This window comes from Tachypleus tridentatus, chromosome 7 (genome assembly GCF_004210375.1).
Source record: "Tachypleus tridentatus isolate NWPU-2018 chromosome 7, ASM421037v1, whole genome shotgun sequence".
NCBI classification, from domain to species: Eukaryota; Metazoa; Arthropoda; class Merostomata; order Xiphosura; family Limulidae; genus Tachypleus; species Tachypleus tridentatus.
The window spans coordinates 56,493,840-56,508,994 of NC_134831.1; the positions used below are offsets into that span (position 1 = coordinate 56,493,840).

The 15,155-nt window shown below is 29.4% G+C and overlaps 1 protein-coding gene across 2 annotated transcripts in view; it reads left to right on the forward strand.

Moving 5' to 3' along the window:
- The window catches only part of Usp14 (ubiquitin specific protease 14), a 53,380-nt gene extending 38,589 nt beyond the window's left edge, over window positions 1–14,791 (forward strand). For both annotated transcript variants that reach the window (XM_076511836.1, XM_076511838.1), the window contains 8 exons: window positions 1,498–1,529; window positions 1,797–1,862; window positions 3,211–3,303; window positions 3,730–3,855; window positions 10,157–10,226; window positions 11,724–11,831; window positions 12,618–12,692; window positions 14,061–14,791. In XM_076511836.1, the coding sequence (XP_076367951.1) occupies window positions 1,498–1,529; window positions 1,797–1,862; window positions 3,211–3,303; window positions 3,730–3,855; window positions 10,157–10,226; window positions 11,724–11,831; window positions 12,618–12,692; window positions 14,061–14,152 (662 nt within the window). In that variant the 3' untranslated portion in view covers window positions 14,153–14,791. The remainder of the gene's footprint in view (window positions 1–1,497; window positions 1,530–1,796; window positions 1,863–3,210; window positions 3,304–3,729; window positions 3,856–10,156; window positions 10,227–11,723; window positions 11,832–12,617; window positions 12,693–14,060) is intronic.
- The last annotated feature ends 364 nt before the right edge of the window (window positions 14,792–15,155 follow it).

Genomic DNA, 15,155 nt, shown 5'->3' on the forward strand with positions numbered 1-15,155 from the left:
ATGTTATAGAAGACTTTGTGAAGTTCTTTCCTTTCTCTGATGATTTTTCCTTTCAGTGTTTCTTTAGCTTGAGTTCAGACTGTTCTCATTAGTAATATATTTTCTGTCACCTAGTTTTCCTTTAGCATTTGAACTACTGGTTCATGTCCTGCTTTCATACTGGCAATCTTATGTACTGTTAAAAGATAATTATGCAGTTTATTTTCAAAGTTAACAAGCTATGTGTCTTTTTTAAAGTGCATTTCTGAGTAAGACACCTATTGGTTTTATCTGTTTGAAACTGAAGTAATATATTGCATTAGACTTGTATGCATTGTAAAGGTTAACTTGTTTTCTTAACATTTGTTCAAACCATTCTGTTCAGTCTTGTATTTGAACTCTAGTTTTTTTTAATTTATTGTAATACAATTGATTTTTATTAGCTACTTCTAATTAATTTGTTAATACTGATTTGAATAGCTCATGCAATTCAATTGCACAACAGGCTTGGTATAATATACATAAGTTTGTCTACACATTTGCACACGTTAAGTATTTGTATTAACTTTTGATACAGCATGTGTATCTTCACATAATTTGGTAGGCTTGTAGTAAATGTTACAAGTATTTTGTACACAAAAAAATCACTATTCTAAGTTTCCTTTTATTATTTTTCTCTTTCTTCTCGTTCTTTCAGAACAACTCAATCAGGTTAGGACTTGAATTGTTTTATATTTTGATTTACTTAGTGGGTCTTGTCCACTTAGTTCAACATATTTAGTTTTTCTTTGATATTTGGATCCTGCTGTTTTCCTGATCATCTTAAACTCAGTATGTTCTGTTTTTAAAGCAGTTGGTTAACGATTTTGGAATTTTACTATTTCATTTCTCCAGTGTCATTCTGGAAATCATTTGATACCCTTCAGTGTAATGAGGTAGAGAACTCAAATGGGTAACTTTTATATTCAATCACTTGAAAGTTTATAAAAAAAATTTAATAACAGTTCATACCACTATTAGAAGGCTTTATTAATCATTTGTCTTAAGTAATATGCTTGTCATCAGCTATAAGTGTTACAGAAAACAAAACAGAAATGTTTTTGTGTAAATCTGTATATAATCATTACGCAACTGATAGAATATAGATGTGAAAGAATATTGTACACAAAAGTTTAACTTACTCTTAATATCACTGCTTTTCAGAGGTAAGTTGTTGAACTATTGTTTTGTAAAATAAAAATATGACTTTTTAGCTCTCTCCTTCTCTTTTCTTTTTTTTTTTGGAACTTACAAAACTTCAAAACTTTTTATTTTTCTGAATTTATTCATTTTTTATGGAACATTTGGCGCTATCATGTATATTTTATGAATTCTTTCAAAGTATTTGATTATATTTTATTTTTTTCTGATAATTGGTGATATTTAATGTTGTTGCTAAATTTTCTAAAATATGTTATTTTCCAAACGTAAAGCTGAATAACTAAAATGGTTGTTTATTCACATACTGGTTTCTTTCAGATGTGAAATATCTGCATTCTGGTTTAAAATCTGTGAGTATGTAATTAAAATGTAACTAATTTACATGTTATTTGAATTGTGATCCATAACAAAATCAGTAAATTTTATTGAAAGTAAGAAAAACAATATAATGGAATTAAAGTAATAATAAAACTTGTATTCTCTTATTAACAGAAGTACATTATCAGAAGTAAAAAAGAGACTCCATTAAACTAAACATAAGTAACCTCGGTTTAATATAGTGACTGAGGTGTAGAAAATACAAATTCAACTGCAGTGCACTTTTTTACTTTTTCTAGAGACTTCAAGAAACAATAACAAAGTATTCACCTACATTAAATCGAGATGCTCAATACCAAAAGAAGGTATGTTATCTCCTCATACTTCAAAACACCTTAAATATGTTTGTTGCTGTGTGAAAGTTTTAAAAATTACACCCAGGTATGTATTGCTTCTTTAGGTGAAATACTGTTATAAAAATAAGTACAGTCTTTCTATCACTGTCTTTATTGTTCATAAAAATACAGCTTAAACATTACCATAAAGAAAAGGTTAAACAGTAAACTATAGTTTTATGTTTTTTACCAGTCCTCTGCATTTTAGTTTCCAATTCAGTACTTCCTTCCTATCACAAGACCAGCTACTCTTGTCCAGTGCTGCCCTCCATATTCACACTTTTCTTCACACAGGCTTTGTGCTCCAGGCTTACTGGAATCGAGTTATTCCAACATGTTTTATGCAAATCATCATGCATCACTTCTCCACCAATAGCAGCATGATGTATCTAACACGTGACTCCCTCTATACACCTCTACTGAACTGTCACTTTCTTGCCACCACTCTCTCCAACTTACCTCAGAGTGTTATGTCTGCAGACTTATATCATGAAAAACTGGGTTTTGATGCTCATATTGGGCAGAGCACAGAAAAGCTCCCCCGCTGTCACAGCAGTATCTCTGCAGACTTGTAACACTAGGAATCAGGTTTCAATACCTGTGTTTGAAAGGGTACAGACAGTTATTTGTGCTTAACTGCAAACAAAACAAAACTCTTCAACTTGGATGTGCTCCTTGCTTTTTCTGCCACTGTTTGCTATACATTTCTTGACTGGGCAAAGAGTATACCTGGTTCAGAAATGGTACAATTCCCCTCATCAGATTTTCAAATCTGACTCTTTACTTTCTTGTGGTATGCTTCAGATACTTTTGGGTTTATTTCTGTCATTCCCTTGCATGTTTCTGCCACCTATTCAGTGTGGAATTTTAGTTGATCTTGTGAGAGGAGGGAAGTACCGTGTGAGAGGTTACAATTTTCCTATACTGAAAATGTATTTAATATAGGTACTTATCTCTGCTTACATTCCCCACCCTTCCTCCTTACATTTCTTTGGTGCTTGTCTTCTGCCAAGTCTTGAAGTGATAATTTAGTAGAGATATACAGAGGGAGTCACATGCATTACGTATGTCATGCTGCTATCAGTGTAGAATTGATGCATGACAATCTGCATGAGAGATATTTTGGAATAACTTGACTCCAAATTGAGGGGGGGGGAAGCTATGTGTAAAGAAAAATGTGCATATAGAAGGCAACAGTGAACAAGAATAGCTGATCTTGCGAGTGATGGAAAGTGCCTATTGAAACTGTTTTAAGTATAGGAAACATTATGACTTTCTGTGACTTCATATTGGACAATTTATTCTTTTTCCTTGTTAGAGCGTGATTAGTCGTCTCCCAGCCTACCTCACCATTCAGTTTGTTCGGTTCTACTACAAAGAAAAGGGCTCCATCAATGCAAAAATTCTGAAAGTAAGAATGTTATAGGAATAAATCAACATTTTTAATGTTGGTTTGAACGTTTCTTTAGGTATTAATTACCAATTTGAGACTTAAGTTGATTAGAAGATGTTTGGCATAGAATATTTAGAATGAAATATCATTGAAAAAATTGTGTAATATCACATACAAATTTATTTTTCTAATCATTAGAGAATTTGGATCTTGTAGCTTTTAACCATAGAGAAAATATTAAACAAATTAAATATTACAAATTTATATTTGAGTAGTGTTAAATGAAATTTTGTTTGCTATCAGGTTATTAAAACTTTAACCTCTAAAGAATGTAAAATAATTTGTCGTCAGTATCTTTGAAATGTATATACATGTGAATATATTCAGAAAACCTGAATAATATATTAAATGGTCAGGAGATATTTTGTTTGACTGCTTTTATAGGATGTGAAGTTTCCTTTACGACTGGATGTTTTTGACTTGTGCTCAAAAGAGTTACAACAGAAATTGATGCCAATGAGAACTCGCTTCAAAGAACAAGAAGACAAGCTTGCTGAAGAAGCTCAAAAGGTAATAGTTTAATCTAGCATGAATAACCTTAACAGTGTTATGGAAGAAAGGGATCTTAGTATATTGGTTGATCAATCTCTTAAGCCATCCAAGCAGTGTTCTGTTTCTAGAGGTAGAGCAAATAAGATTTTAGGTTGTATCTACAGTAATATTTGTATAGAGGTCTGAAGAGTTATAATTTCACTGTATGCATTACTGGTTAGACCACATTCAGAATACTGTGTTCAGTTTTGGGCTTTTTAATTTAGGAAAGACATTGAATTTTTGGGAAGGGTTCAGAGAAGAGTGATTAGAATGGTGCCTGGGATGAATGGGTTGTCAATTAAGTAGAAATTGAATTCTCTCAAATTGTTTTATCTTGAGAAAAGAATAGTTGGGAGGGGTTCTTATTGAATTATTTAAGACTGTATAGGAAACTGAGTGTTGATGCATCATCTTTTATTATATTTAATGAGAATAGTAGAACTAGGGGACACAAATATGGAATTTAGCAGATAGGAGTCATCTTCAGCTAAGATTATTTTAGTTTTTTAAAAGCTTGTTAGATATTGGAATGGGTTGCTTTTAGAGACAGTAAGTTTAAGAGAAAGCTTGAAGACAAATGGAATGATAGGGGCTGGATGTGAATTATTATTGTTATTTGTTTACTAGTTTTTAGTTCAGTTTGAAAGATGGGACAGCTTAGCTGGACCAATAGGTTGCTTATTGTCACTAAGCATTATGTTGAGTTGAATAGATATCAGTTTTTGTTTCCTTATTCATTTCTAACATATATTGAAGAAGACGTTGTGTCATGGAAATTTTGATTTTAATTTTTTTAAGAGGCATGTTAAATTGCAAAATGCAAGTGTATGTACATGGACCATGAACAAATGAACACTGTTACACTTATTTTGGGCTTCATGTATATGTTAAGTAACTCTAAGGTATTTAAATAAAAAAGTTTAACATATATATATACACACACACACACACACACACACACATGTATGTATGTATGAATGTATACATTGTAACTAAATAATATACATTTTTGTAACAAGTAAATCCATATTGAATTAAAAGAAGAAAAGGAATATTACTAAAACTTATAAAAAAAACTTGGGATTTCCTTGGAATGTCTGTTAAGATCATATAGCATAATTTTGTAACAATAGAAATTCTGCTTAATAGTGCAGTCTAGGTCAATTTGACCCAACTACATGACCTCTTTGTACTTGTTTAAAGTCTTTATAAATTTAATACTTCTAACTTTTAGTATAGTGTATGTATTTTTATAAAATTTGAAAGTGTTTCAGTGAACATTACAAGTCTTTCACATACAAAAAGAATATTTTCTACTAAGTACTTTTAATAAACTAAAATAAAGATCTATCTATGAATGTATTGAGTACTGGTTTTGGATATTCCTTGTGCAAAGTAATTTAAGATTAAAAATACATTTTTACTTTTCAAAAATCTCATATTTTCTTTGTGTAATCCCTAAAATCTCCTAAATACATTTTTTTACACTAAAACTTTATATTTTCTCTACCCTATCTTTATACAGGATCGATCAATTTGACTGACTTTGTAAACACAAAACCACAAAAAATGAAAGTAAATTTAAATTACCCTTTTTCTTTCATCCTAAGTAGCTTTAAGCTTGTAACATTAATTTATAATTAAATTTTATTGTCTTATTGCCCATTGAACCTTTGTAAGTTGTAAGTCACTCAGGGAAGGTGCAGCTTACATTATGCTATCAAATGACTTTACCCACAAGCTACTATGAACTGCTCATGTGTGTGCCTCATGAAATATTTTTATTTTATTATTATTTATTGCATCTAATCTAATTTTAACTAAACTAAAAAAATCATTACTTTTACATTTTAGTTACTTTTATAATAACAAATAAAGAATAAATTTAAAAAACCAGAAGTAAGGTACTTACCCAGTCTTTTTTTTTTTGCTGGCTGTCAATTGTTAAAGACATTTAACCCTAATTTTTCTCATACTAATGGTAGTAAATAATTTTTATGCAAGTAAGTAAATTGCCAAAGGACATAGACTAATCACATCTAAAATTTTTCCTAACAAAAGCTGTTATAAATTAGGATACACAGAGCAATAAGGTTAAGAGAGTCAATTAAAATTTCTTTCGTATAAACTATGACTGATTATCAATAATTTCATTGCTTTATTAGTGATTTAAATTTGAACTCAAACACTCAACAAGTTTGGTAAATGTGTATTATTTCTAGCCTCTAATCTTATGATCTTTTTTATACATTATAAAAATTACATTTAAAACATTCTATGCTAGATCAGTTAGTAAAGCTGTTCTGTTTACTGATATAACAATTCTATCCTCAAGTCAAATTACTTGCAATATCAGAAATTACCTCTGATATTTTGTCCTCTGAATTAGCCAACATGACTTAACTCAGTAACTTTAATGACTGTTCTCCCACAATATAAGAATTCATATTGGTTAGTTTTTGTGCTTAATAAACCAATAGGTCTTACTGCTTTGATATCAGAACTTGCATGATATTTTCTGTATAGCATTAGCTAGTATGATTTTTTTTTTACTTTTTAATGATACTCTTATTGTCTGATATATAATTTTTAATTGATTAATTAGTACAACTTACTTGACACTTTTATGGCACTCTTATACCTTAATGACTCCTGGTGGGACAGTAGTAAATCTATGGACTTTTACAATACTACAATCCAGAGTTTGATTTCCCATGATAGACATTGCAGATAATCTAATGTCAATTTGCTCTGAAACTAACAATCTTACAGTCTAATAAAAGGAATTTTCACTTGGTTAGCACTTCAAAAACACTCGTGCGGCCTATTACACAGAGTGTTTCAAATCAATTAAATGTTCATTAATGTCTATGAATAGATGTTACATATAACCATGTTGATCACAGGAAAGTATAAAATAAAATAGTAGAGTAAAGCATTGTACATTACATGTGTAAGTGTAATAATTGAATGTAGTTTTATCCAATTGTAAAGTACTATTGAAGGTTTATAAGTCAACAGAGGTTTCTGTTAAAGTTTCACAAGTAAAAGGGCTATTAATTAATTTTTGGCAGACTTTTAAAGTTTTGGGATTTTGCTGAGTTTCTATAAATGTAATCTGGAAATCATTGAAATGTATAGATTTTTAGCTATTAAACTTTTAGACATTGGAAGTTTTGGATTTATCAGTTTGTTATGAGTGTACTATGTGCATTTAGCATAAAATTAGGATTATTTTTAATTTGAATGCTAAAATATGCATATGCATAGCAGCAACTGAGAAAAATAATTATAAATACATAATTTCATATCTTCCTAGATTGCATGGAAATTTCATGTTAGGGTGACCTGTGCAAATACTGTGTAACTTATAAACTTGTCAGCATCCACTGAGTTAATAATCCTCTTAATAAGTGAAAGTTATGTTTTATAAAAGAGTAGAATGAAAACTGAAAGTGTAGAACCTCACCTTTTACACCATTGGTGCAAGATTGTCTTTGTAATGTATTGGTATTTTTGTCATTTATCTATATATAAGCCAATTAAGTTTTTGTAATCAATTCCTATACATTAACAGATTTTAATTGGAGATAAGAGATCAAGACCCAGTAAGACATAAACATATTTTTACATTAAAGTTGTTTCTAAAATAACAATCTTAAAACGTTATTGAATAAACAAAATGAAGAGGTAAAACAAAAGACTACTACTAAATTTTATTGAAAAAATATTATAAAAGTAACCCTCACCTTCATCATTTGAGTATAGGTCCTAGAAATATTCCTGATTACTTGAATGGGTTATGTGTTAGGGAAGTGAGAATTTTTACCATATTAGAGCTTAAAATAAATATGAATATGGACCAGCTCCCTTTTTTATTTGTTTTGTTTTTTAAACCAAAATTTTAGCCATAAGTAATTTGTAATGACAAGAAACTTACTTGAAGTAAAATTGTATTCTCAAGACAGCTGGTATGGGTATTAAAACTTTAATTAATATAAACTACAGAACAACATTTAAACCTTCTTAGGTCATTTTCAGGGAAAAGGAAAACAAACCTCAAAATGACCCAAGAAGGTTGAAACGTTGTTCTGTACTTTTTATTAATTAAAGTTTTAATACCCATACCAACTGTCTTGAGAATACAATTTTAACCATAAGTGTTGTTTTTAACCAAATTTGTCCATTCATAACCACAATAGATGCATCAGTGTAAATCGAGTAGAAAGACACTATTGATGGTTGAAAATGTTATTTGGCTTGCCAACATTCTACCAGTTTTAACTTGTTTGTGAATATAAAATGTTACTGACTGTTCCAGTATTTTCTAATGGTGATCTTTAAGTGTGCCAGATGTCAAGCAAGCCAGCCTACATTATGGCTTTTATTCATTGTTTGTGTGATGTGCAAAATGTCAGCTAATTTGCATAATCAAAGAATGTGAGTAGTACATTCACTGGCTTTTGGAAATTATTGAATGCTTTATACTGGATTTAGCAGTTATTGTCAAAAGTATTTATCACTAACTGTAAACAGGAACAATAAATTTATATAGGGTTATAGGGCTTCCATAAGCTTAAAACCTCACTGTATTAGCCTAATGCTAATTTTGTTGAAGTGTCAAATAGGGCAAGTGAGCACTGATGATGTTTCCTCTGAGATAAAATCATTAAAGTAATTATAGGGCTGAAACATCAAAGACTGATGTTTTAAACAAATAAACCACTCTTGTTTTTCTATATATCAGTTATTGTTTATTTACCTGAAAAATTGAATAGTGATATAACTTGATCATTTGCTTCATTAAAAAATTTGAAGTAAGTGTAACATAAACTTAATTACATCTTCTTTTAATAATAGTTGTTATTGCATTTATATGGATTTTTCTACTCAAAAAAATTTGTTAATTTTGCAGCTTTTAAAAACCAAACTATTAAAACCTGTAAAACAAATTTGATTTTTTTTGTTATAAATATTAAACATTGTTTTATTTATGTTTTTGTTTGCATTTGGTTGGACAGCAACCATAAAAGATAATATAAAAATGATTTTTTAGTGTCAAGAAGGATTAGAAGGGTACATTTTAAAATTCCTATGGCCAGCAGTACTGTCCAGCATTAAAAGGTATACCATGACCTAAAATATCTCTAAAATGGTGTTTTTTGTCAGAATTGTAAAGTAAGTTGAGGAGAAGATGATTTTGTTTCAGTGAAAGAGAACCTTGACCTCTGACCTGATTTGAAGATTTTTAGTAACTATAATTTTTCTGAATGCATGAACTTAGAAAATGGATTAAAGTGGAAAAGCAAACTTGACTGTTTATTGGGACTTACATTATTCAGTTGAACTGGAAACATTCAGATATTGAAGAAACTGTGAATTTTTTGTATATTGAGTAAAGTTGGGCAATTAGTGGAATTTGATAATTCACTAATTTCTATGTTCAATAGTGGATTATTTTCTTATGTGGCTTGAATAGGTGGAATAATTGAAAATAGTAATAATTGGGCACATTAATTTTTGTTTGTTCATGTTTTTCCTCAGTTGTCACCCTGATTGACTAAGCTGAAAAATCTGCAATTAATAAAAAAAGTGAGAAATGACAGAGTCAAAATTTTGATTACTTTGATAGTTGTAATAATTGTAAATGGAAGTAACCAGAAACACTTATTCCAGTTAATTTATTAGAGACATAAGCTATGCTGGTTTTATTTCAATATTTTAGTTGCAGTAAAGAGTAATTAGCCCTAAACTACGTCATGTTTGTTTGTTAGAAACTGGTCATAACAAAAGAAAAACATCACCCATTTATGTGAAATTTGTTAAAGTGCACTGATTACAAAGCATAAAATCATGCTTTTTAGTTCATTCTAGCTTTATGTAAGTTTTTAAACAAACCTGATAAAAGTAGTATGAAAACCAAACCAAAAAAACAAGTGTGATTGCAGTTTCTTTCACTTTACAGAAAACAAAAACAGTATATTTTTAAATAAAACTGTAATGCTAATAATTTTATAAACATGATATTACACTTGAAACTCCACCATCCAGAGATAACCTTCTCAAGTGTTTTTGTTGTGACAAGTGATATATTTCTGTAAAATATGTCACTTTTTGTGATGCTGTTTAATGTAATGAAATAACCTGAACTAATATTAAGAAGTGATCATTGTGAAGTCTTGTTTTGCATGAGTGAATTCCCAAGGGATTTTACTTGGATCTGAAATTTTAAATTAGACTTTGATTTATAAAGCTCTCACTGAATATGTTTTAACAGGATAAGAGGGAAGAATTGAAAAGCAGATCACCAAAACTAACAAGGGAAGAACCATTCTCTTTCCCTGATGGTAAGATTTCTCATATTCCTTTGATTGATATTTTACTTACATTCATAATGTGCTCCACATAAGTAGACTATTCATCATTTATTGTTTATGAAAAGATAACTAATATACATTGTTTGAAAAGCTGTTGACAACTGACTGACCCAGTTCCATTGCATGTGGACATTACTAGAAAGCAAGTTGTCTGTGAATACTGTGCAAGTTACTGACATCTCACTAATAATAAGGTAAAAAATTATTAAATGCTATCTCCCACCATGCCAAAAACAATGTGTATTTTCTTCCAGTTTATTTTAATAATCTGGTAGTTAACGGAGAGGTTGATAAGGAACAGTTTCATACATTTATTTTCACATAACATATCGTTGTTGTGTTGTTTTGTTTTGTTTTTTTCATTTATCTCTGTACTGATGTGTTGCCTACCAGTAAGCATATGGTGGTGATCTTATGAGGAACAAACAGAGGAAAAAAAAGTTTCAGTAGTTATATAAAGTGAAATATGCAGTTACTTCTTGAAAATATTTACACATTAACATAAGGTGACTACCTGGTGATTCATCAATAGGTCTGGTGACTTATGGTTATAAAAATTGGGTTTTGATACCCATAATGAGCAGAAAGTATATAACCCATTGTGTAGCTTTGTACTTAACAACAAGCAAAACCTTCATAAATTATTTGTGTACTGAGATAGATTGTAGACACACAACAATATTATTAGTTAATTGGTATTTGAAAAAGAGGTACACTGTGTAAAGGGAAGCCTATTAATATGTGACTAGCTTAAAAAAAAACTTGTTGTGTATGACATTTTGTTCAGAAACAATTAACTATAACAAATGTTATATTAGTACAAAATTTCTTTTGTCCATCACATACATTTATGTGATTAACAGTTTCCCAACTTTAGTGTCATGACATGATAAAATTGCTTAAAGAAATACACAAATGCTCTTGTAATATCCATTTCAGTGGTTACACAATTAATGTTGTATTTAAACCTTGTTTTTACTGTAATCTTTGTAATCAAAGAAAAGTGTTTTTGAATAAAAATCTAAATGTAATCTCAATTTTATAATAAGTAAGCTTTAAATCCAGATTCATAGGATTTTTTGTCCACTTTCCTTTTGAGAGTTTCTTAGAATTATGTATGAAAGTTCAAATTATAAAGCACATGACTCATTAATAACTTAACAAAAACCAAAGATTATTATTAGAAAATATTTTTACACATGAATAGTACTGCTCATATGAATAGTTCCTGTATTTCAACATGTTTAAACTTTTTTTGCATGAATAATTCATTACATATTTGTTTTTCTGTACTCTATGCTACTGGTTCAAGACTTGTATGTATTAATTTTGTGACAACAACAAAGGTGAATTTTTTATGTATTTTATGGTAAAAAAAATCGATTTTTCCAAGCAGTGAAACTATCTTCACTGTACTGTGATAATATATTTTATCACATGCTCATTTTTGACTTGTTTATTTTATAGATCCTGGCTCTAACAATAGTGGATATTATGAGTTGCAAGCAGTACTTACCCACAGAGGGCGTTCAAGTTCCAGTGGTCACTATGTGTCATGGATAAAAAGGAAAGGAGGTAAATTTTTTACATGTCTAAAGAGAAAGCAACTTAGTGCTGTGACCTATTTACATGACTAAAAAAAAACTTGTGTATAAAACTGTGAAGGTAGTAATTTAATTTATGATTCTTTTTGCTCTAATCATGTAAGAAATGCATTCATTGACAAATGAAAACCACAAAAAAAAAAAAACAGAAATTGTTATTGCACTGTAAACAATCGTAGCCATTAATTACTTGGACCTAATATGTTAGACTTGCCAAACATTAAAAGTATGAGCTAGGCTTAATATATATAATTTATCAAATAACTTGTATATTACCTCAAACACAATCAATTTTTAAACTGTTTTGATGAAAATGAAAGCTAAAATATTCAAAAAATAAAAGTAGCTTTGTATTTTAGTTCTGTTGCAATAGTATTATACTTTGATTTTATGCACTTTAATAGTCTAGTAATGTTTATATTGGTAAGTAAGGTGTTTGTCGTAATTTGATGTGAATGCTTATTTTTCTCCTCATCAATATCAAACATACTTGAAATTTAAAAAAACTTTTCAATGACAAAGTCTTGAACAATAGAGTTTGTTTTTTTAATTTAGTACTAAAATATCCTATTTAACACATTTGTAACTTCTGAATGAATGAAAAATAGTTAAAATGCATCTTTTGTTTTTCAACTTTGATATATTCACAACTTATTGGGTGTTCAACCCAGAAGTTGTGAGTTAAGGTTTTCCTTTAATACAGTATTTTGTAGATGTTAGTAGTAAGTTAACTTTATAAACATCCATTTTTTTTTAGATGAGTGGTTCAAGTGTGATGATGACAAAGTGTCAGTAGTTACTCCGGAGGAAATTCTCAAGTTGTCTGGGGGAGGTAAGTAAACTGTTTAAAACATTTTCCACTGTAACCAGCCATACATATGTATATTGAAATTTTCTCACATTTTTTCCTAATACATAGGTATATTTGTAAAGAAGGTGAGAAAATTTAAATCTTGCTGTTCTAACATTGTAACAGAACTTTCAGCAAATTTTTTTTTTTCTTTATCCCTATCTACGTGGGTAAGTTAGAGTGTCGATAAACTTGACATCAAGATTTATTTTATAATTCTTTAATATTATATAAGTAATAATTTTAAAAAAATTTAAACAAAATCTCATTCTACATTTATATGTTTGATGTGACACTTCTTTACTTTGAATTGTCCCTTTTAAAATTTCTTTTCACCCCGATGTTATGTCCTAAGTATCCAAGAGCGTGCACACTTGTATAGCATTTATTATTCTTCCTTTAATGAATTATATGCTATAAAAAGATGTCAGTAATTCTCTGTACCATTTCCTATTAGATTATGTACAACCAATAGAAACAAAATATTTTAATTTTCTGTTTCCTTGACATTACTGGTTCATTATTTCAATCAGTTTGAAGTCATTCATTATGACTTTTATTGTTTGCTTATATAACTAGTTAAGAGGCCAGTTAACTTTTTAAACCTGTGTTGTTTTTTTTGCACATTTTGCCAGAAATATTTTCAATATGTCCTAATAATTATCATGATACCTTATAAAATTTCCAGTCTATTTATAAAAGATAGATAATAACATGGTTTGGATTAGTTTTCAGCAAAATAGACAAATAATATCAGGTGCTATCATCATCCAATGAATATATTGGGATTTTCATCCAGGAGCTGGTAGCATCCACTTGGGTTTAAGGAGTTAAACTGTAATAGATTTAGGGCATTGATTTGGTTGCTAGGTTGTTTTTTTTGTTGCATGTTAATTTTTTGTATTCTAAGGTGAATATTTAAATTAAATAAAACTAAAGTACTAGCAGTAAATTCACAGACACATCTTTAGTGAAGATGCTGAATTAAAAAAATATTATTTTTTGTGTATAAAAGACTTGTAATATTTACTAAAAGCTTTGCAGATTTCATGTAGATCCACTTACTACTTTAAAAGTTATACACACTTTCAGAGTTAAAATGTGGTTACAGTGTTGATGAAAGTGACCAAACCATATACAGAGTTATTTTTTAATGACTGATGAAGGAAATCTGTGTGTGTGTGTGTGTGTGTGTGTGTGTGTGTGTGTGTGTGTGGAGATTTAGTGCTAAATCTCTGCCAAGTGGGCAGTTGCTTTAACTAAATGAGTTGTCAGATTTTAGTTATTCTTAAACTCAGTTGTCACATCCCAGATTTGCTACTTTCCAAGAAATATGACATACTTTTACAGGTGATTGGCACTGTGCATATGTTCTGCTGTATGGTCCACGTATTCTCGAAGTAGAAAAGGAAGAAGGAACAGAAGACATTGAAGCTTCTTGAAGACTTGTGTTAATAGACACATGCACAAAATATTCTATGCTGTAGTGTCATGGCCTTATCTCTGGTATTTTCCTGTTATTCAGCTTATCCCTAAATGCAACAAGATAAACCTTTAGAGATTATTGTATATCACTTAACCAACAAAAAAAAGGAAAGACACTAATAGTTACTATAACATTCTTCACATCTGTAGGAATTAAGGAGCTTCTAACTCCATATATATATATAGATATATTTATGTACGTTCTGTATGTAATTCAAAATTTTTAGTTATGGTGTGCCATTTATAGGTACTAATTTTATGCAGAAAAATAATGTGAAAAGCATTTTTTACCTGCATCAAGTATTAAAAATCTAGAATAATTATCTTCTAATTATCAGTTATTTATTTCAATTGAGAAATTACCCCTGATTTATCTTTAAAACATGTTCAATTTTTCTCTAGATATTTCCTGTTGACAACTGTTACAAATTTATAATCTGTTCCACTGGAACTTTGTCCTTTACTCTGTATACAAGCAGTTTTATTATATCCATGCAGTGTCTTATTAACATCAGTGAGTTACATAGTCTGAAGATGTTATGATTTTTTTATTGCAATGTTTTCATTTGTTTCCAATAAATTTGTAAAAATTAAAATGTATTATGATGCTTACTTTCCTGTGACACTGTGTGCATTTAAAATGTTCACTTCCAAAGAGCTCAAAAATTGAAGACCTAACCCTTACCAGACAGGTTTAAAATAAAGATTTGTCTGTACTATATGGAACAAACAGGAAAACTCTGTTTCTATAAGAGTTATCTGTCTTAAATAATGGCAGAAACATTGTTAAAATTAACTAAGAGAACAATAATCTTTATATTATAAAATGTAATGTCTGAAATAAATATTTTTCAACTAAATATACTAATAGAATTAGTTTAAAAATAGGATATGCACATTTGTTACAAGTAGGAAATTATTTTTTCTTAACGGGAGAAAATAACTTAAAAATATTTTACC